The sequence below is a fragment of the Phalangium opilio genome, unplaced genomic scaffold, assembly GCF_054372755.1.
Source record: "Phalangium opilio isolate 3A_F unplaced genomic scaffold, DU_Popi_V2 ptg000077l_1, whole genome shotgun sequence".
NCBI lineage: Eukaryota > Metazoa > Arthropoda > Arachnida > Opiliones > Phalangiidae > Phalangium > Phalangium opilio.
Genome location: NW_028324185.1, coordinates 7,807,949 through 7,830,441, shown reverse-complemented (window position 1 = coordinate 7,830,441; position 22,493 = coordinate 7,807,949). Strand labels below are relative to the sequence as shown.

At 40.4% G+C, this 22,493-nt stretch overlaps 2 protein-coding genes and 1 long non-coding RNA gene across 6 annotated transcripts; 1 reads left to right on the top strand and 2 right to left on the bottom strand.

The window, feature by feature from the left end:
• Positions 1 to 720: 720 nt before the first annotated feature.
• On the bottom strand, positions 721 to 3,072 carry LOC149657532 (uncharacterized). Its single transcript, XR_016369991.1, has 4 exons — positions 2,833 to 3,072; positions 2,358 to 2,784; positions 1,852 to 2,264; positions 721 to 1,182 (listed from the first exon to the last, which is right to left on the bottom strand). It is a non-coding gene; the product is annotated as an uncharacterized LOC149657532 (long non-coding RNA).
• Positions 3,073 to 10,118: 7,046 nt separating this feature from the next.
• On the top strand, positions 10,119 to 15,673 carry LOC149657531 (uncharacterized). Of its 4 annotated transcripts, XM_089844579.1 has the most exons (5): positions 10,119 to 10,194; positions 11,357 to 11,791; positions 11,865 to 11,909; positions 11,983 to 12,032; positions 12,112 to 15,673. In XM_089844579.1, the coding sequence occupies exons 2-5, from the start codon at positions 11,511 to 11,513 to the stop codon at positions 12,123 to 12,125; spliced, it is 390 nt and encodes a 129-aa protein (XP_089700705.1). In that variant the 5' UTR covers positions 10,119 to 10,194; positions 11,357 to 11,510; the 3' UTR covers positions 12,126 to 15,673. The 4 variants fall into 4 exon arrangements, with proteins under 4 accessions (XP_089700705.1, XP_089700703.1, XP_089700704.1 ...); XM_089844577.1 differs by having other exon boundaries at positions 11,865 to 12,032; XM_089844578.1 differs by lacking the exon at positions 12,112 to 15,673 and having other exon boundaries at positions 11,983 to 12,097.
• LOC149657530 (uncharacterized) lies at positions 15,518 to 16,623 on the bottom strand. The gene is made up of 2 exons (XM_089844580.1): positions 15,712 to 16,623; positions 15,518 to 15,642 (listed from the first exon to the last, which is right to left on the bottom strand). Exons 1-2 carry the CDS (start codon positions 16,177 to 16,179, stop codon positions 15,628 to 15,630), a joined length of 483 nt encoding a protein of 160 aa, XP_089700706.1. The 5' UTR covers positions 16,180 to 16,623; the 3' UTR covers positions 15,518 to 15,627.
• Between the last annotated feature and the right edge of the window lie 5,870 nt (positions 16,624 to 22,493).

The following is a 22,493-nucleotide window of genomic DNA, read 5'->3' as shown; positions in this document are numbered from 1 at the left end:
GCCCTCTCCTCATCCACCAAACTTGTAAACAAAGATTAAGCTAAACTCCTACCTGACATACCCTGCCTTCCAGCATGCTTTGTCTCCTTTATGATCCTTTTAATGGATCAACCCAGACCTGTGTTATTTCGCAAGATCCCCGTTTGAATTTCCCGCCATAAACCTTTTAAATATGTCTGAGAAACAAAGCCAGATATATAAATAAAGATTTTTTAATAACAATACCAAATACTATAGACAATAAAATAATACAGATTAACAAGAATATAAATATAAACAAAGATATTGCCATTGTTTGCAATTAAGAAGGTCAATACTTCTTTTCTTTGAGTTGTGGCTTGTTCCCACATAAAAACCGTGTTACATACTAAATTCTAAATTAAAAAACAAAAATATTTACCGCTACTTTTACCGCTAATGAAAACCAGTCTTTAAATCGAAATTTTGAAGGTAGTTGTTTTTATCTCTAGCGTAAAAAGCATCTTGTTCAAAGTGACATTTTGATTTTCAAAACTTTATATTTTAGTCGAAATCTTAACTGAAAGCCGTTTTTTAAATCGTAATTAGCGCCGCGTTTTATTAACAATTTCACGACATCAACGTGGCATTCACTCTAGCGGGGCGTCGGCCACTAGCTTTTTTCAGGCACTCTGGTGGTACATGCCTCCATTGATTCATGAAGATCTTGGGCATTTCGGCTCCGAATCCTATCCACGTTGATCCGAATCCTATCCACGTTGATCGAGCGAACAGCTGTTAAGTTTGAGAAGGACATCGAAGTCAAGGCCTCACTGAAGAGAACGTGCTCCAGTTGGTGCAGGGTACGCAGAACCTTATGTGGTGGCAGGGCTTGTGGACTTGTACGGGCCGATAAAATTCTTCGTTGACCCTTTACCTCCCGAAGGAAGTTACATCCGAGCCACTGCGAGGCTTGGTCTTCTTGTTCTGGTCTCGTTGTTTGCGCCAGAACTTCTCCTTCATTGCAGCGTCAGTCCGACCTTGGGGCTCTGATTAGCTTTAACTTCGTCTCGCAAAGAGATGGGTTTGAACCGCATTTACACTATAAATTGCGAGACAAAGTTAAAGTTTTCTTGATCCCCAAGACCAAATTTAAAGTTTTCTTGATCCCTGTGACTAGCAGATGAGCGACCCATAGCTCTAATGAGAGTACGAGCTGCGGAGCTGGAGCGTTAGAAAAAGACATTTTAAAAGGTGAAACTGAATGGTTTTAAGAGCATAGCTGAGCAACTGATAACTTTCTTTATGAAACACGGGGCTTATATACTAAATGACCGAGAGCAGATTTAATATTAAACAAGTTCTCTAGATAAAAAAAATTTATTTTTTTAAGGACCACACCCTATGGACCACATCCTGAAACGTACTATTAAAGCCGCGTGTCTTATATAATAACCGCTTAAAAACAGGTTGAAGCCGGCTCGAACTAGTCAGGGCGTTGTCTTTTTTATTGGAATCGGGTAAGGTCAATTACCTAGCTACGTAGATTTTTCAAGGGTAACGACTTTAAAAGTTTAAGAATTTTTAAAGTTTTTTGATGAAGATAAACGGCGTGTATTTTAAGATCGTCCATAGCTCAGTGGTTAAAGGCAGGGTCTACTAATGTAATACCCAAAAAGGTGGCGAGTTCAAATCCCGGCCAGTCTACCGAGCTATGGCCGATCTTTTTATGAAATTTATGTATAAAATAAGGTTTGTTTAAGAAGTTGGGGTTAGTTGATAAACAGGCGTTAGTCATGAATGACGACTTCTTTTTAACTTTAGCGTCTAATACGTGTTTAGATATATACCCAAACAATACCCAATCAAGTTTTAAAAATTATTTGCATCAACCTCTAAACTTGAGTAGCGATTATGAAGTTGGGTTGGCAGAAATCATATTTCCAAATCATTGGGTGAATATAAGCGAAGAGTTTAACAAGTTTGAAATTCAGGTTGTAAGTGACCCAAACCATGGCAACTATGCAGCTGTTAGAGAGCCTGTTGAATATCAAAAAATAGAGATACCTGTCAATCGTTATACCAAGACCAAAGAGTACGAACTACCCCAAAATTTTGTCGAGCTGTTAAATGATGATGTAAACAGTCATCCGTATTTAAAAGGCAAATTATCTTTTAAATTAGTGAATAAATATAAGGACGGGGTCCTGGGAAAACAGTTAGATACAAACTTTCCCGTTTACCTGCAAGTTTTAGGAGAGGAGAACATACGGTTCAAAATACCAGCTGATTCCCCCTTGACCACGCTATTTGAATTTAAAGAGAATAATTACGAAGATGTTCCATATATATCCAAATATCCTGTATCAAAGCATGCTAAAAATATAAGTTTAAATTACACTAATAATTACGTGGAAATCGAAATTGATAATGTTGGAGATAGTTTTAAAAAAAAATTTGACTACAAGTACATTCCTAAAGCGGCCATTAAACGTAAAACAAGCCACGAGGTTCCGTCGATAAGAAAAAAGCCCCAGCCAGAATATAGACCTGTACCGCCATCTATACCTATTTTACCGCGAACTACGCCTTTTCTTCCGATACCTATTGCTACGACTGAACCCGTAGTATTTGTACAACCACAGTCATCCAAAATAACCCCTCCCCCGCCACCACCACCCAAAATAACGCTTCCGAAACAAACCTATCCAAAGCCTTATTATCCAACATATTCAGGGCCTAACCCCTCTAAAACGCTAGCTTCAGGTAAACAGTCACCTCCAAATTCGACTAAACCGATACCTCCAAGTTCAAATAAACCGATACCTCCAAGTTCAAATAAACCGATACCTCCAAGTTCAAATAAACCGATACCTCCAAGTTCGGATAAACTAATACCTCCGAGCTCAACTAATTCAGCCGCTACTACAACGATTAATTCAACATCTACCACAACAACTAAACCAACATCTACTACAACAACAACAACTAGGCCAACCCCGTCTACTTCAGATCCCTTAAAGATTCTGACTACAGAGCCACCAAAGGCTGAATTACCGAAGCCAAAGCCGGAGCCAGATCCCCTGAAACTTCCGGATCCCCCCAAAATTCCAGCTCCGGACCCCTATAAGCCTGATCTATCAAAACAAGAGACCCCGAAACCCTCTACCTTCGAACCACTAACGCCGACCCCCTCGCCAACGGAGGTTGAGGAAATATATATATTTCCAGACCCCCCAAAACCTGACTTACCGAAGCCCGACTCACCGAAAACCGACTTACCGAAACCCGACTTACCGAACCCCGACTTACCGAACCCCGACCTATCGAAACCCGACCTATCGAAGCCTGATCTCTCAAAATCTCCAGACTCTACAACATCCTCTACTTTTGAGCTACCCGTATTACCGACTCCCTCCCCACCACCGGTTGATGAAAAACCCTTGTTTCCGCAGCCGGTTGATCCGCCGAAAAAAAAGCCTGAACCAATTATTCCCGAAGAGCCTAAGCCTATTAACCCTGAAGATTATGACAATTACACAGTATTGTTCTTACCTCAAACTTTTAAAGCCAGTAAAACGCCAGAGAAAAACGCCGAAGGGCTTTATCGAGCCGTAGCCAACACTTTAGAAAAATTAGTATTTAAAAAAATTCAAGTAACATACCACACAGTAGATAATTGGGGGTATGCTATCGTGTATAATTTCAAAACACCAGAATGGGTGGAAATTAAATTTTCTCCCCAAGTAGCTAAATTGCTTGGCGCTGACCCCGATAGATATTACTCCGGAAAACACCAACTAGGACCCTTGAGCATGACGTTAGAAGAATATACTATAGACAAAGACAATGCATACATAGAATATCGAGTCAATAGAACCATAAAGCGCTATACCCCCTGGGAAGAACCCTGGCTTTATTTCTTTTTTAAAGTGTCAGGCGAGTTTAGATCGACAGATGATTATAAGATTTATGAAGAAATTGCCGAAAACCTCCAAATAACTGCGCGCAATTTTGACCCTTTAAGATTACATCAGGCCGAATTTAGCGTTATTAAGCAAGGAGCGGAGCATTATTTTAGAATCCATTGTCCGGCAAAAATTGAAATGCTCTTCCCAAAGGAATTGCGTGATATATTAAATTTAGAAGCTGAATACGTTGGTGGGACGTTTCTATCCACTAAACCTTTAGAGCGTAATTTTACGCATTTCAAAACAACTAATGACACATTTGTAAATTATCGCGTTCATGACTCACTAATGCATCTATTTACTAAGACTAGTGTCGCAAAAATCAAAATACCCGCGGGCGATTATATTTGCGATTTTACGGCAAGCGGGGCCGTAATTCCGTTCTCTTTACATTTAAAAATCATAAACCAGTTATTGGGGGTTCAAGAATATATGCCTCGCCAGTATTTTAAAATGTACATTCTCAAAAATGCTCTGGAAGATAGATTTTATGTTCGTATCGAAATAGAGCCAGGTGTTCGCGTCTCGGTAGCTGGACCAATGGCCAAGTTATTTAACATTCCCGAAGAGGGAGAATTTTTTCAACACAGTCATTCGGGAGTGGCTCTGGTAAATCCTCGATTAAGAATAATGACCCTGACAGCGGATAATAATTTTTGGACTAGCGAATACGATGTGGATAGATTTCCAGAAGACCCAAATATGGCTGACCAGCCGTCCCTACCCGGATATCAACAGGATAACCCTCAAGGCAAACGAGTTGACAATTTTGCATGTGAAATTCCTCCCGGGGTTTATTATCATATTAGCGATGTTTTAAGTGCCATGGGCGAAGCCATGTCCCCGACGCATAGGAAAAGTCTAAAATTTACGCAGAATGTAGACGGAACCGTGACGGTTTCAAAACTGAACGATACAGTTTCCATTTTGTTTCCCAAAACAACACCCGGCCGAGGACTGGGACGATTGCTAGGTTTTAGTAGTAATCAGTTGGATCGGTATATCAATAACGAGACTTCGGAGTATCCCGCTGATATCATGAGAGGCGTCGATGCCATGTTTGTTTATACCAATATTATCCGTCAACAAGTAGTGGGTGGTGGTCAAGCTCCTCTGCTACGTTTCATAAAAATGCCGGCTTTTTCGCTGCTAGACGAGGAGAACCAGGAAATATTTAATAATATCGACTTTTATCCAATTTCAACCAGCGATATACAAGAAATTGAAATTGAATTGAAATCCGATTACGGGGAAAATATTCCGTTTAATTTGGGCAAAGTATATATTAAACTGTTTTTTAGGCGTCGACGTCAATAGCCCAGAAGCAATGGTACCTAATAGATACACTCTGTATTTCCAAAGAGGATCCTCCCTTCCGGCTTTACACGCAAACGTTTTCCAATCCGGAGGTCGTTTTAGTGTTGGCGGTATCTTTAATTCTTTATTGCGCAAAATTACACCCTTTATTAGGCCGGCCATTAGTACTTTAGCGTCCGAAGCTGTTGGGTTAACGAGTAGAGTAATTAGCGATGCCCAAAACCCCGGAATATCACCTCGAGAATCGATTAAAAGAAATGTCAAACAATCTATAAATTCCCTACTACATAAAGGCGTGGACCGGTTCGTCAACACTCAAAGCGGGACGGGCCGAAAACGAAAGAGGACTGCTAAAACAAGCCGGAGCAAACGTGTTAAGCGACGCACTAAACGCGATTTTCTAGACTAATCATGTCGACCTACGAAAGTGTTCTTTCCGACTTTGAAGTATTTGAAAAGCCAGTGGTGAATAATAATATTGTGGGGACTAAAACGACTGCTCATTATCCCATTGCCCCACTAACTAATGCTAAATATGTAGAATTTATCATTCCTCCCTCTAACAATTATCATGATTTGACTAAAACTCTTTTGAGAGTAAAATTTCGCGTTTTGCACGAGGACGGCACGGTCGTTCCAGATGCGGAAAAGAAAGTCTCGGTGACAAATTTAATAATTGCCTCGCTATTTTGTCAAGTAGAATTATTTCTCAATGGCGTCGCTGTCCAGCAACCTAATAATATGTACCCCTATATGGCCTATTTTAAAATACTTTTAAATTATGGACAAACGGCGGCCAATTCCTGGTTAACTTCTATGTTATATTATTTGGATACCATTATCGATCCGGCGACGGCTTTAGATAACGCCAATATTAACAAAGAAGATAATGGTATTGGTCGTCGCGCTAAACGCGTGGCCCAATCAAAGACGTGCGATGTAATTGGCGAATTATTTTTGGATATGTTCAAAACGCCCAAATTCTTACTAGATAATATCGAGGTGCGAATTAGACTTCATCGAAGCTCCACGGATTTCGCTATTATTCACAATGAGCAGGGCAAAAAGTATAAGATTGATTTAACGGAATGCACTTTGTTTACGCGCGAAATTGAGGTTAATCCCGAACTGCAACTAGCTCACGCCCAGATGTTAAACTCGGGAATAAACGCTCGCTACGAAGTAAACTCTATTGTTATGAAAAATTTCTTAATAACCACCGGAACGCAAGATTTTATTAGGGACAGCTTGTTTACGGGGCAATTACCCTCGCGAACTGTCGTGGCTTTCGTTACTAATAAAAAATTTGTAGGGGAAGCAACTTCCAACCCCCTGGATCTCCAACACTTCAAACTCGATTTCATGCAATTCTCTTTAAATTCGCAAAATTATCCCGATATCCCCTTTACGCCCAATTTTGACGACGACCAGTACGTTAGATGTTACAATTCTTTATTCGAGGGTCTCGAGATATTAGGTCTTGACCGAGGAAATATTATTTCTTACGATTTATATAAGAAGGGCTTTTTTGTCGTTGTTTTTGATTTGAGTAGAGAGCATCTCGCTTCGTTAGGTCTAAATTCCATGCCCCAGACTGGTAACTTGCGATTATCGTTAAGATTTAGCTCTCCGCTAACCGAAAACGTCACGTGCATTGTCATGGCCGAATTTCCAAACAACCAATTAATAATATCTAAAAACAGAGAAATTATTTATAATCACCCCAACGTATAAAAGACTAAAACTTTATAAATACAATATCAGTCGCGAGCCAAGATGCACCAAGTACACACCGTCACGCCAAAGCTCGATATTTGCGTCATTGAATCTATTGAACCTAAAATATTAATTCAAAGATCGGATACGCGTACAAAAACTATATTAAAACCTAACGCCTGGTACGCTTTGTTTCGGTTTCAAAATGAACTCACGTCCTTTTTTGACGGAAAAATACCTCGCTATCATATTTGGTTGCCCGTCAAAGAGCGCATCAAGCTGGAATGCTTCGTCAACTCGAAAGATGAACGTCTAATCGATCTTCGATACTATGAACGAGGTAGCGGCAGTCGTTATTTCCTCAACTTTAGCACCAGCGAAGGATTTAGCCTGAACAAAACAGGATGGCAGACGTTGATCGACTTAAAGCCGTTGATTGACGAGGATCTCAAGGCTAAAGGGATAGCTGTCTGTCGCATGCGCGAATTAATTTTAAACGAGCTCACTACCACCTTGTTTGACGTCACTTCCACTTGCGCCAACGTCGAGTGTCGAAAACAAATATGCCACTCTCAAAGCTGCTCGGAATTTGACACAAATTTCAGCGATCGAGTCGAGCGTAATTTGCACGAAGCGCTGCCTCAACTGGATCGTGAGAAAATTTTGCATCAATTTGAGACCGACCATGGATGGATCGAGGACCAAGAGGATATTTACGCTTATTTTGTCAACAGTTTTGCCGATTTAAAGAATGCCTTGATTTATGGCTATTAAGATAAATGTATTGATATAGCGTATTTGTTTAACTGATATTGTTTTTATAAAATACCTTTGCGTGTATTAAATAAAGTTGTTTATTGGGAAACCATTTAGTCGTTATTTATACTTGTCAAGACATGGATGCTAAAATTAGAAAAATTTATTACGACGTGGCAAATCCGGCCGCTTATGGGTCGCTAGCCAGATTACAAAAGGCCTTACCGGACGTGCCAAAAGCAAAATTAATCGCCTTTCTCGAGAAACAGCCCGCCTATACGAAACATCGATTTCGACGTTTCCGATTCAAAACTAACCAAGTGTACGCCTCAACTATCGATGACGTTTTTCAAGCTGATTTGTTGGATCTACCGAAATTAAAACGTTTTAATAAAAATGTTCGCTATGTTTTGTGCGTCATTGACGTCTTAAGCCGCTACGGATGGACAGTACCTCTTAGAAACAAAACATCTGGCGAGGTTATCGAAGCTTTTAAAAAAATATTTCGAGAGAGGATCCCTTTAAAAATATACACGGACTACGGTGGGGAATTTAGTTCGCGCAACTTTGCCTCCTTCTTGAAACGAAACAATGTGCAAATACATTTTGCCAGGAGTCAGCATAAGGCTAGTTTAGCGGAACGCTTTATTAGAACAATTAAGGAACAAATTGCCCGGGTTATTACGGCCACGGGGAATAAAAATTACGTTAAATATTTACCTTTAATTACTCAAGCCTATAATGAACGGGTTCATTCAACTACTGGAATTGCACCGGTTCATGTTAATATAGATAACGAATCAATCATTTGGAATAAACTGTACGGGAAATCAAACGGAATTAATCGATACGCACCGAGGCTTAAAGTTGGCGATCACGTGCGTCTTTCTATAGCTAGTAGAGTATTTAGAAAAACCAGCTCGGGAGGCACCTTTACTGACGAAATATTTCGAGTTGTTGACGTCATACCCAGGTCACCGCCCGTCTATCGCGTAGCGGATTTAAAGGGGGAGCAAATTTTGGGTGTTTTTTACGGCGCCGAACTACAAAAAGTCTCGTTACCCGAGACTAAATTATGAACACTTCGCAAATAAACGCTCTCTTAACTTGCGACAAAAGAACGCGACCCTACTATTTAGGATGCTTCCCAGTAAACAGACTCCCAGAACGGCCAAAAAGGTCCAAATTTTGCTTTATATTCAATAATGAAGCAGCTGGAGAGGCTGGAGAACATTGGATAGCGTGCTTTTCTAACAATGACACGGTGGAAATGTTTTGCACTTACGGAAAGTCGCCGCGATACTATAAAGTTAATTTAAAACGATACGGGAAACGAGTTGTTTACAATAAACAACAAATTCAACATCCATTCTTTCAACTGTGTGGCGTCCATTGTAGTCTGTACCTAGCACTCCGCTGTGGGGGCGTAGCTAGAAAGACGATATTAGACGCCATCTATGACCAGAATCTTAAACTTAACGACTATGTCGCTTTATTATATTTATCTTTACATTTAAAAAAACATGTACACAGATATTGTTCGCAATAAAACAATTTTTTATTTGTCTAAATATTACATTTTTTTTTATTAATCAATATCGCGCCATTTATTATGCCTCTTTCTCCTCTCGTTAGATGGAACCAGCGGTCCTAAGTTTTGGAGTTCGTCTTTCTTCTTCCGAGGTTTTTTCTTTTTTTTCTTGTTTTTCTGTTTAGCGGAGGCCGTCTCAAACAAGTTTTCCAAGTCCGTTAAATTGTCCCCGTTTTCCTCCGCTAAATTCTCTTGTTCATCGACAATTTCCTCTTGTAAATCGTCGTCACGATTTGCATAACCGACAGCTCCTTCTTCTAGCTCTCTTTTTGGCGTGAAAAATGTGTTTTGCAAATGATTTGCAAGAACTTCGGCTTGCCGTTTCACCATATCTCCAACATAGGTCGGCCCAAATTGTTGGTAAAAATCTTCTGGTGTTGGTGTCCCCGCAGCCGTTTCGCTTTTGAAAACCTTTTGCCGAGGCTCGGCTCGTTTAGGCGTAGTAAAAGAACTGCCCGAAGCGCTTGTTGTCGGTGATGACGTGGCATAGCTCGGCCATGACAATTGTTTTTTTCGCGGGGGCATTTTAGGGGTGACCGGTAATGGCGGCGTGGGGACATTAGACATTGCCTGTGTTACGACCTCAAATTTAGGTAAAGGAATTTGTTTCTCGATACTTAAATATTTCTTAAAAGCGTCTAAATATTTATATAATTTATCGTAGGCATTCAATGGCGATTTTAAAATATCCTCAATCTCTCGGTCCAAAGCAGAGTGCTCTTGGGCAGCTGTTGAAGTTACTGCGCTAGCGGGCACAAGAACCATTTGTTTCATAGTTTAGCAGCTATGGCTTGGACAATCGAAGGCAGGATTGCGGCAAGCAACGTCGTAAGAAAACCACCTGATTGCTGCAACAACAGCTTTTTTTTGCTTTTCTGCGACAAGGTACTTGATCCGAGTTGTCTAATAATTTTCTTGTACTTTGCTAGCTTTTTCTTGCGATCTTTACTCAAATAAATGCCCCCGCCCTTTAAATTCTTACAAATTGTCTGAATGCTCTTTAATTGAGGCGCGCTACTATTGTTTAAGAGGGTTCGCCGTTGTTTACAGCTAGTTTGACGCAAACTCTGTAAATAAGGGACAAATTTGGCAAACTTGGTCGAGGGACGCGCTACGACGAGCCGGGAGCGTTTTGCTGATCGACGTTTAACGCGTGGGGCCATTATTCAAATGACAATTAAATTTAATCGACATAGACATACATAGGTGATTCGTGAGGTAGAACTCGCGACCTTAATCGTAAATTTTCCGGAGTTTCTTGTTTTAAATCAATTAACAAATAGCTATAGGGTTCTCTAGTGGCTAGTCTGTACGCCTCCGTAATACGCTTCGGGTTATCTGGACTTATTTGTTGCGCCAAATATCTAATAGAGGCGACATCTCGAGGATTTTTCATTATTATAAAATAGGAAGAGTTTTGAGAAATTATCCGCGATTGGCTACCCTTGGGAAACAGTTGTTGAGTAATAATAATAACCGTATACCCTAAATGATGCGACGTCACGCACACTAAATCGGCAATATGAGCTTGTTTAAATAATTGGCTAGCTAAGTCGTCTAGTATCAAGTAGGAGTCGCGATGAGTCTCCCAAAAATCCGGATCCGCCGTTGGCAAGCCTTGAATAAATTGAATTCCCGGAATCAATTGTTTCAATTTTTCATAGTTTGGCTGCCAGGCGGCGTAGCAATAAATAACCTTTTTATGCGGTGGGTCAAACATAAGCTGATGATTTTGCAATAAGTTACTTAAAAGAAAACTCTTCCCCGCTTGCGTTGGCCCCACGATTAGAAACTGGGCGGGTGTTTGGAACTTTAAAGAATGCGAGACTGACTCGGTTGGATTCATCTTGATTAATAAACATTTTTATTTTAATTAACAGTTTATATATATATATAATCAAAAATACAATTAACCCAAAACCCAAAGACCCTTAATAAACACAAATTAAAAAATATTTAAACAATATAAACGAAACCCTTTTACCCAAAAAAAAAAAATCCCCTATGAAGTAATTGTTTTTTTAAAAAGTTTCTCTTCTAATTCCAGACAACGCTGGCGGAAGCGTTGAACGTTGAGGAGGTTAAAGTTGACGCGAGACTCGGAGGGTAGTTGGTACACACGCACTACAGAAGAAAACACGACGGATTTATGCGCACGCGCACTTTTTCGTTTCCCGACCGCTCTTTGTTGATGGCTGGGCATGTTTGGATTAGAGGCTCGCAAACATCCTCGCCCTCGCTGGTCGGGAATTCGGAAAACCCCTGACGCAGTGGTTTGTTGTTGCACGGTTTTTTGGAAACCATCGGACACGATGGACTGTGTTTCCGATGTTCCCTCGATGGATGGTCCGTGCAACGCCACTGGTACAGGGCGATGCCGCAAAAGGCGCAGCGCGTCGTCTGTGTTTCTACATCTGCAAGATAGAAACCGTCTTTGGCCAGGGCTTCGATGGGAACGCAAGATTCCCACAAGCCCTCAAAAGTATGCCTTCGCCTAGCCTCGTAATTCATGCGAAAGAGATGTTGAAGCGGGTGTTGCCTCTTTGAAACCGTAGGGTCGACTGGTTGTCAAATCGGCGTTCAACAATCTCTTATTCGAGGTTTGGCGAAATCTTTTGGTGATTTTAACGGCCTCTAGCTGCAGCTTGTATTTATCCCGTTTAAAATTAAAAGGGACATTGACTGTAACTTCCTTTTCCGGATTCATCGCTACACTTTCAAAGGTTTCAAAGTCAAGTTTTTCAAGATTTTCTCGATTTAACGTCAACCCTTTAATTTTCTTGACTTCTTTTCCTTTGCTAGTGCGAAACGAGTAACTTTTGGCACCGGTACTACAAAAGGAAGTTATATAATCACCGCCGAGTTCGTCCGCCCAGCAACCAATATGATTGCCAGTTGGAATGTCAAACTTTCCCGGTAGATGGCGGTAGATTATCGAGTCGGTGTCACAATACAAGGCTGCGCGGTCTAATTGAAGCAACATCTTGTTCAATTCGAGTCGCCCGTAGCACGAGACGAAGCTCCCCACAATGGCCGACCCCAGTTTGTAGTCCGAAACGTAATCGCTTTTGGCTTTGTACGATAAAAGAGCGATCGACTCCGTAACTGGCCGTAAGTCGACTAATTCCAGAGTGTAATCGCTCGCGTATCGTATCAATTCGTAATAATTGTTGATAAAGATGCTGCGAATCTTTCCCGTATTCAGAGCCATGCGACCCCAAAGAGAATTTAAATTAATTTTAGCGATATTACGCAGTGAAGGATTTGATTGAATATCCGCCACGGTCAGAGAAAGCTTTTCATTCTTGTTTATATCAGCGATATACGCCTCTTTTTGCAGAGGCGTTTGCGCGTGAGCGGGAAATCCGGAATTCTTCACTTTTAGGGCGATAAAATCAGTCATGTACTGGGCGAAGAAATATTCCGTTTTTGGATAATGGTACACCTCAAATATATCGAGGAGTTTATAACCATGTTCCATAGCGGCATAGACTTCAACCGTTGGCCAGACTGATTCGAAAGCCCTTTCGTTGACAGTGTGATCGCAGATTTCCGCTCGCAATTCTAGACACGTGCGACAGAGGGCGTAGGCTAATTTACCACCGCTGCGGAAGGGAATTAAGGGGATGTGGAGATCTTGAGGGGGAAGCAGACGACAACTCATAACGCCAAAATACCAGCCTGGCGATTTGTCAAAATCTCTGCTATAGATTATGGGGTGGCCGCTAGGGTACGGACAATCGCGACAAACTTTCGGGTACAAAGAAATAATATCCTTGTAGAAAATTTTCTCCTCACCTTGCACGTGGCAGTTAAGAACAAAATTTTCCGTTCGTCCCCCATAGAGAGCGCTACGGGCTGATATTTGAGGTCGAAAAGTTAAACTTTTGCAGAAAGCCTTTGCTTCGGCGTTTTCTTTTAAAAGCTTAGCAAATTGACACTCAAAGATCGAGGTATATTCATACCCGACCATCTTCTCTTTAATAAACAGCTCTCTATCTAGAGTCCGTTCGTACAGAAATCTGTTGCTGGCTTTGAGTTGGGTATTGTAGGCATTAAGTTTTTGGCATGGACAACCGTGAAAGTAGCAACCGTGGAAATCGTAGATTTTGGGAGGAGTTTCGCTATAGCCGTCGACTAAATAGCGACCCACGCGGTACTCGCCCCCGTAGCTTAAAGCCGTTCGCAATTTTATATTTTCCGTTTTCTCCACCCAAGCGAGATATTTTAAGCTAATCTGACTGTGATTAAATTTTGCGTTATAGCCGTTAGAAGGAACAATACCCATGCTGTAAGGTTTATAGTAATTGTTAAGATAAATAGTGGTTAAAGCACCCGCCAAAGTAATATTTTTTAAGCAAAAAGGGTCTAATTTTGTTAGATCTACGTAAATTTTTCTAAAAGCTTCGACGCCTTGTCTTAGGACTTTGACGTCTTGAATGCAATATTTAATAAGCTCCTCTTTGATGTTATAAATAGATCCTTCCATTGACGCGTACCAAGCTTGAAAATCTCGATAATCATTGGCTTTCATTTGAGCTACGTTAAAGTACGAAGCTTCAGGGATGACGCCAATGTAATTAAGATTTTCTTCGGTATGAAAATCAAATGGAAAGAATCCTTTCGCCACATCGCCGAGGCTAAACATGCTAGTGAAATTACGCAGAGGTTGACTAATGTAATTAAAGCTATCGAGGAATCTAATTTGCGGTCCCTCGAGATGAATCATTAAAATTTTACTGCCGTCAAAAATAACGGCAGGGGTGACGTGTCTATGGACTAAAGCGTTAAGAATTAAGAAGTTATCAAAAGCTTTCGCGTAATGAGCTACGACTTGAGTGTTAGTAAAGCGCGGTTGGTACGTTTTACGTTTCTGTCCAGTCAAAACTACCTGCTCGACGCTAAATAAATAATTTAAAAATTGCTCGACGCAATTAGCGCCGTAAAAAATTTTAGTTTCAAAGCCAGCTTCAGTCTCTACATCGCAAACTAATAAAATGGGGACGTGGATATTATTTCTAAGAATAGTCTCAATGTCGTAATAAATAAACCGTGAGGCTTTCATTTTGGTTTCCAAAGGCATAACAAAATGTTCACCTGGCGGATGGACTATTTTACATTGAGAGCATTCGGGATTGCAGTCGTGGTCGTCACCCATCAGTCGCCCACATTCTAAACATCGTTTTTGGCTCGCGCAGGTGCCATTAAGTAAATGAGTTTCGTAGCAGGGGCCCGGGAAAAAGTAGCGGTGGCATTCATCGCAACGTTTTAAAACATCCTCGTTGGTTAAATGAAAAGCTTCTCCTTGACACCGAAAACATATATAGGGTTTTGTATCCTCGGGGCATTTATGCTCTTTTAGCAATTCACGTTTGTAAAACGATCTCAAGCATAAATCGCAAGAGGTAACACCGCCCATCATGCCATGCCAAGTTTTCGCGGGGTGGATATGGTCGCCAATTTTTAATAAATAGATAAATTTAGGAGCTTGGGGTCCTTTGAAAAATATGGTAAAATTATTCGCAGCATCAACGATTACGATTCGATAATGGGGAGCTAAATAATTTTGAAATTTTTGAATATCTTCTAGAGTAACAAAACCTTCGGGGACTCCCGCTTTTCTGTGCAAGATTTTCGCAATATTACCTTGAAGAGTGCTATTGCGTCTCAGTTTGTTAAAATTGTCCTGGTTAAAGGGCGGACCTTGCTTATTTTGTTGATAAAAGTTGCGATCGGCCATCTCTTTACCCAGAACTAAACTTCGAGCAAAACAGAGATTATCATTATTCTCCATAAAAATAAATTGGTTATTTTGTTTAACGAAATAATCCAAATTAACCAAAGTTCTATTTTTTATAGATTTATAATAAGTTCCTATATTTGCATCGAGGTTTAGAAAAATTATATCAAACTGAAAATCTTCGCCATTAAAGACAAAGTCCCGACTAGATTGCGTTACTCTATAGATGGTGCGCATAATTCGCTTACTGGTGAATTTGTCAATTTTTATAAATTTAATATTAACGGGGGTCGTCAATCCGGGGGAGCTTAAAACAAATCGAACCCGATTATACCCGGGATTCTCGGTTACTAATTTGCGTATAACTTCGTCGAGAATTTTTCGAAAAATTCGAAAAAAATCTCGCGTTGGAATGTCTTCCAGATTTTTGAAAGCTATACGCAAATCGATTTGTTTACAATGCCACTTGCGACTCGTTTTGTCAATCTGTCGCTCAATTGTGTAGTACCGGTTTACCTGTGCGTGTTCCTCTCCGCCACTACCCTCCGAGTCACTCCCGCTGCTGCCGCTGCTCGAACTCATTTTTTGAATCTCTATCAGAAATAAAAAAAAATTGGAACAAAATTTTTGGTTTGTAAATTTATTGTTAATAAGATACTTACTTTGCTTGGCGGCTGCTGAGCGGCTTCTGCGTCGTTCTTCACGTCGTCCACCAAGCGATGGAAAGCGTTTAGAAGTTTGACGGCGTCTTTGTTTTTAGCGTCAACGACTCTTTTTAGCCGCTTATGTCTACACTCCCACAGTTTGTCCGCCTGGGCGTCTTTTATGTCTTTAAATTTATATATACTGATATCTATGTAGAAATCCCCTTTTCGCGGGGGGATTTTAGTTTCAAAATATTGCCCGTCGCTTCTCAAGCGATAGGACCCCTCAACCCCGTTGACGCCGACAACGTGTTTCTGCAACACGTCCTGGACAAACTCCTCGTCGTCAGAATCGAGGAGGATCTCAACGGGGTCGGGTTTTACAAATTGACTCAGCGTTCGTTGACCGTTGCTGGATCCTTGTCGATTATTAGGAGAAGAAGGTGGAGATTCAAACATAGATTGAGACTCTTGGTACTTGTTCATGGCTGGATCGATTGTGAGAATCCAATACCCATGCTCAAGCTTTTATACCCAAAATCTCAGGGCCATTTTTTTTAGAATACAGGCTTAGACATGGTTTTTTTTATTAAGAATTTAAAAAATATAATTATGTCTGATACGCTATTTTTAATTTGACCTAAAAAACATTTTTTTATTGTGGAGTTGGTACTAAAGATTATAGAAGACATTAGGATATCTATCTATATAAAAAATACCTCTATAGTTTAATATTAATATACATTTATTTAGATTTAAATCATGTCAAAAAAACAATTTCCGTCCCTCCCAAAGTAATTAGTTTTAACCTTCACTAATAAATTGTTTTTCTTATATAAAGCGATCTCGTGAGAATTATTCAAATTATTCGAAACACGCCTAAACAAGCTTTTGCATACGAATAATATTTGTCCCCTTGGGCATTTATCAAAGTAACTTCTTTTTAACCTTCGCTAAAGGGTTTTTTATATAACACGATCTCGTTTGAATTATCGAAACACGCCTAAACAAGCTTTTGCATACGAATAATATTTGTCCCCTTAGGCATTTATCAAAGTAACTTCTTTTTAACCTTCGCTAAAGGGTTTTTTATATAACACGATCTCGTTTGAATTATTTAAAACACACCTAGACAACTTTTTTGCATACGAAAAAAAACTTAGACCTCGGAGAGATTTTGTAATTTTATACCTATATATCTAATTAACTTTTTGGCTATTTATTAAATTTTAAAAATCTTGAAAGTATTGGCTAGACACTATTAGATTTGACCTCGCTAATTTTGTATATAAGCCCCGTGTTTCAAAATGAAAGTTATCAGTTGTTTAACTTCTGTTTCTGAAACACCAGTCCCAAAAACTTTAAGATGTCTTTCTCTACCGCTCCTCGTTTGCCCTGCCTGCCCGTGATTAAAATCCATCCGGCAGCGCTTACTCCCCGTCGTGCCACCCCCCAGTCGGCCGGACTGGACTTATATTGTCCAGTGGATACCGTAATCGACCCTCACGGTATCAAAATCGTGTCGACTGGGTTAGGCGTGATGCTGCCCGAGAACAGCTACGGCCGCCTTGTTGGCCGTAGCAGCTTAACAGCCCAAGGGCTGTTTGTCGCCGAGGGGACGATAGGTATGTTTATTAGTTATTTTATAGTGCTTAAAAGTATAATAATTCTTAACAATAATAGACGCCGACTATCGGGGACCCATAAAAGTCGTCATAGCCAACGTCGGGGACACCGCCTACAATATTCGGCGGGGCAATAGGCTTGCCCAATTGATAGTGACCCCGGTTATATTGCTAAGACCGGTGGAAACGGCGGTAAATATTTTCAAGTTTTTAATTTAGGTTTCAGCACGTAACACATTTTTATGTTGTTTCTAGACTTTGACCCCGACGGCACGCGGCAGTGGGGGGTTTGGGTCGACCGGTGTTTAATCTTTTTAAATGGTGGTGGGTTTTTCATATAAATATTTGTTATTGTATATATTATATTGTTTGTTATTAAAAAATCTTTATTTCTATATTTGTTATTCTTGTCAGACTTATAATTATAGGCTTATTTTCTAACTCCACCTTAATTAACCTATCCAATGATATTATCTCTTTACTTACGCTCCGCCTAATGTGACAAATAGGATCCAATTAAAACTGCCTCTTACCTCTCTAGTTTGTTACATATAGCACGTACTAGCAATTTAAATATCATTTGCTATCATAGCCCTCGCAATATGTTGTGCCTCATTTTCTTTTTTGTTTACGGGTTAATAGTCAACGTTTTGTTAACTCTTTACGAAATTGAACGGCGAAACAGAAAACAATTAGAAAATAAGCCCAAACGTCCCTCCGCCGATTGCACTTCCGAGTCAAATAACGATACAGGGTCAACGTGAAAAATGAACTCTTTAAAACATGTTTGTTTATCCTTGTTGGTTGTTGATTATTTTGTCATATATATTCTGTATTTATTTATCACCCATATCTGTACATCTTATAAAAAGTAAATATTTGATGTCTTAAAATCTGTGTTTTTATTAACTTTAGGCTTACAGAAAGCTGGAGTGGTTAAAGGGCAACACCCAATGTTAGCAAGCCAGGGAATGACGTCAAGGTTGACTATAGGTTTAGTTTTGGTTTAAGTTAAGAAGATGATGTCATGGGGGTTGAAACTAACAGCTCGGGCTAGTCCAGACTTGTCTGAAAAGTTTGGTTTGAGTCTGGTGGATGAGGAGAGGGCGGCCATCTTGGGGTGGCGGCCATCTTGGATGTCTGCATATCTAGGTAGTCCCTACTACTGCGAACAGCTGTTAAGTTTGAGAAGGACATCGAAGTCAAGGCCTCACTGAAGAGAACGTGCTCCATTTGGTGCAGGGTACGCAGAACCTTATGCGCTGGCACGGCTTGTCGGGTTGTACGGGCCGATAAAATTCTTCGTTGACCCTTTACCTCCCGAAGGAAGTTACATCCGAGCCACTGCGGGGCTTGAAGCGACTTCACACAAATTTTACACAACGTTTAAGAGACCATAATAGAAATTTCTTTTCCATCCCGATCTATAACCGGGATGGAAAAGGCGCCAAATTAAGTCCTGGCCCAAACTGGTTCGGGATGGAAAAGGAGCCAACCAGTTGTTTGGGCCAGGACTTCCCCTTCATCGCGGTAGTCAGTTGTATGGATGCAAATTACACTGCAATGAAGGGTGATTCATGGGCTAGAATATATGTATCTTTGAAGGATTTATACGAAAGTTGCATAAATCTAGCCCATGAATTAAAGTTGGTCTCTTTTCAAGCAATGCCCGAAAAAGACAGTTGGAAAAAATTAAAGTTGGTCCCTTTTCCGTTGGAAAATTGAGTTTGGTCGTTTCTCACCCAACAAAAGCGGCACGAGTTAAAGCAAGACATCTTTAGTTGGACTTTTAAGAGCATAGCTGAGCAAGTGATAACTTTCTCCGCGAAACACGGAGCTTATATACTAAATGACCGAGAGCAGATTTAATATTAAACAAGTTCTCTAGATAAAAAAATTTATTTTTTAAGGACCACACCCTGTCGACCACACCCTGAAACGTACTATTAAAGCCCAACGTCTTATATAATAACCGCTTGAAAACAGGTTGAAACCGGCTCAATCTAACCAGGGCGTTGTCTTTTTTATCAGAATCGGGTAAGGTCGATTACCTAGCTACGTAGATTTTTCAAGGGTAACGATTTTTAAAAGTTTAAGATTTTTTAAAGTTTTTTTTTTTGATGAAGATAAACGGCGTGTATTTTAAGATCGTCCATAGCTCAGTGGTTAAAGGCAGGGTCTACTAATGTAATGCCCAAAAAGGTGGCGAGTTCAAATCCCGGCCGGTCTACCGAGCTATGGACGATCTTTTTATGTATAAAATAAGGTTTGTTTAAGAAGTTGGGGTTAGTTGATAAACAGACGTTAGTCATGAATGACGACTTCTTTTTAACTTTAGCGTCTAATACGTGTCTAGATATATACCCAAACAATACCCAATCAAGTTTTAAAAATTATTTGCATCAACCTCTTAACTTGACTAGCGATTATGAAGTTGGGCTGGCAGAAATCATATTCCCAAATCATTGGGTGAATATAAGCGAAGAGTTTAACAAGTTTGAAATTCAGGTTGTAAGTGACCCAAACCGTGACAACTATGCAGCTGTTCGAGAGCCTGTTGAATATCAAAAAATAGAGATACCTGTCAATCGTTATACCAAGACCAAAGAGTACGAACTGCCCCAAAATTTTGTCGAGCTGTTAAATGATGATGTAAACAGTCATCCGTATTTAAAAGGCAAATTATCTTTTAAATTAGTGAATAAATATAAGGACGGGGCCCTGGGAAAACAGTTAGATACAAACTTTCCCGTTTACCTGCAAGTTTTAGGAGAGGAGAACATACGGTTCAAAATACCAGCTGATTCCCCCTTGACCACGCTATTTGAATTTAAAGAGAATAATTACGAAGATGTTCCATATATATCCAAATATCCTGTATCAAAGCATGCTAAAAATATAAGTTTAAATTACACTAATAATTACGTGGAAATCGAAATTGATAATGTTGGAGATAGTTTTAAAAAAAAATTTGACTACAAGTACATTCCTAAAGCCGCCATTAAACGTAAAACAAGCCACGAGGTTCCGTCGATAAGAAAAAAGCCCCAGCCAGAATATAGACCTGTACCGCCATCTATACCTATTTTACCGCGAACTACGCCTTTTCTTCCGATACCTATTGCTACGACTGAACCCGTAGTATTTGTACAACCACAGCCATTCAAAATAACCCCTCCCCCGCCACCACCACCCAAAATAACGCTTCCGAAACAAACCTCTCCAAAGCCTTATTATCCAACATATTCAGGGCCTGACCCCTCTAAAACGCTAGCTTCAGGTAAACAGTTACCTCCAAATTCGACTAAACCGATACCTCCAAGTTCAAATAAACCGATACCTCCAAGTTCAAATAAACCGATACCTCCAAGTTCGGATAAACTAATACCTTCCAGCTCAACTAATTCAGCCGCTACTACAACGATTAATTCGACATCTACCACAACAACTAAACCAACATCTACTACAACAACAACAACTAGGCCAACCCCGGCTACTTCAGATCCCTTAAAGATTCTGACTACAGAGCCACCAAAGGCTGAATTACCGAAGCCAAAGCCGGAGCCAACGAAGTCCGAACTACCAAAACCAAAGGCTGAATTACCGAAGCCAAAGCCGGAGTCAGATCCCCCGAAACTTCCGGATCCCCCCAAAATTCCAGCTCCGGATCCGTATAAGCCTGATCTATCAAAACAAGAGGCCCCGAAACCCTCTACCTTCGAGCCACTGACGCCGACCCCCTCGCCAACGGAGGTTGAGGAGATATATTTATTTCCAGACCCCCCAAAACCTGACTTACCGAAGCCCGACTTACCAAACCCCGACTTACCGAACCCCGACCTATCAAAACCCGACCTATCCAAGCCTGATCTCTCAAAATCTCCAGACTCTACAACATCCTCTACTTTTGAGCTACCCGTATTACCGACCCCCTCCCCACCACAGGTTGATGAAAAACCCTTGTTTCCGCAGCCGGTTGATCCGCCAAAGAAAAAACCCGAGCCAATTATCTCTGAAAAGCCTAAGCAGATTAACCCCGAAGATTATGATAACTATAAGATATTGTTCTTACCGCAAACTTTTAGAGCCAGTAAAACGCCAGAGAAAAACGCCGAAGGGCTTTACCGAGCCGTAGCCAACACTTTGGAAAAATTAGTAATAAATAAAATTCAATTCACATATCACGTAGTAGATAATTGGGGCTATGCTATTGTGTATAATTTCAAAACACCGAAATGGGCGGAAATTAAATTTTCTCCCCAATTAGCTAAATTGTTCAACCTCGACCCTGATAAATATTATACCGGAAAGCAGCAATGCGGTCCCTTAAGCCTCACGATACAAGAATATACAATAAATGAAAACAATGCCTATCTAGAATATCGAGTCAATAGAACCATTAAGCATTATACCGCCTGGGAGGAGCCATGGATTTATTTATTGTTCTCGGTGTCAGGCGAGTTTAAAGCGAAACAATCTTTGGAGGATGATTTTAAAATTTATTATGAAATCGCTGAAGAGCTCAAAATAAGCTCGAACAACCACGATCCTTTAAGATTGCACAATGCTGAATTTAGCGTTATTAAACAAGGAGCGGAGCATTATTTTAGAGTCCATTGTCCTGCAAAAATTGAAATGAAATTTTCGCCGGATTTGCAGGATATATTAAATTTAGAAAATGAATACGTTGGGGGGACGTTTCTATCCAAGAGGCCTCTAGAGCGTAATTTTACGCATTTTAAAACTACTAACAATACAGGCGTATCATATCGCGTCCACTTTTCATTAATGTATCTTTTTACAAAGACGGAGACAACGAAAATCAAAATACCGGCGGGTGAATATACCTGTGATTTTACCCCGACCGGTGCGGTAATCCCCTTTTCGCTACATTTGAAAGTGATTAACAAATTATTGGAAGTTCAGCAATTTATGACTCGCCGTCATTTTAAAATCTTTATTCTCAAAACGGCGTCAGAAAATAGATACTACACGCGTCTCGAAATAGAGCGAGGTGTTCGCGTATCGGTAGCTGGACCGATGGCCAAGTTATTTAACATTCCCGAAGAGGGAGAAGTTTTGCAACATAGCCACTCGGGTGTAGCGTTGGTAAATCCCCGATTGAGATCAATGACACTGACAGAGGCTAATAATTTTTGGACTAGCGAATACGAT

Bases quoted from the DNA above. Each gene is read 5' to 3' on its own strand.
- LOC149657531 (XM_089844576.1), top strand. From the start codon at position 11,638: ATGTTCCCTCGATGGATGGTCCGTGCAACGCCACTGGTACAGGGCGAT. The intron at 11,792-11,864 runs GTATGCCTTCGC...TTGAAACCGTAG, and splicing joins ATTCCCACAAGCCCTCAAAA to GGTCGACTGGTTGTCAAATC. The intron at 12,033-12,111 runs GTTTCAAAGTCA...TTCCTTTGCTAG, and splicing joins TCATCGCTACACTTTCAAAG to TGCGAAACGAGTAACTTTTG.
- LOC149657530 (XM_089844580.1), bottom strand. From the start codon at position 16,179: ATGAACAAGTACCAAGAGTCTCAATCTATGTTTGAATCTCCACCTTCT.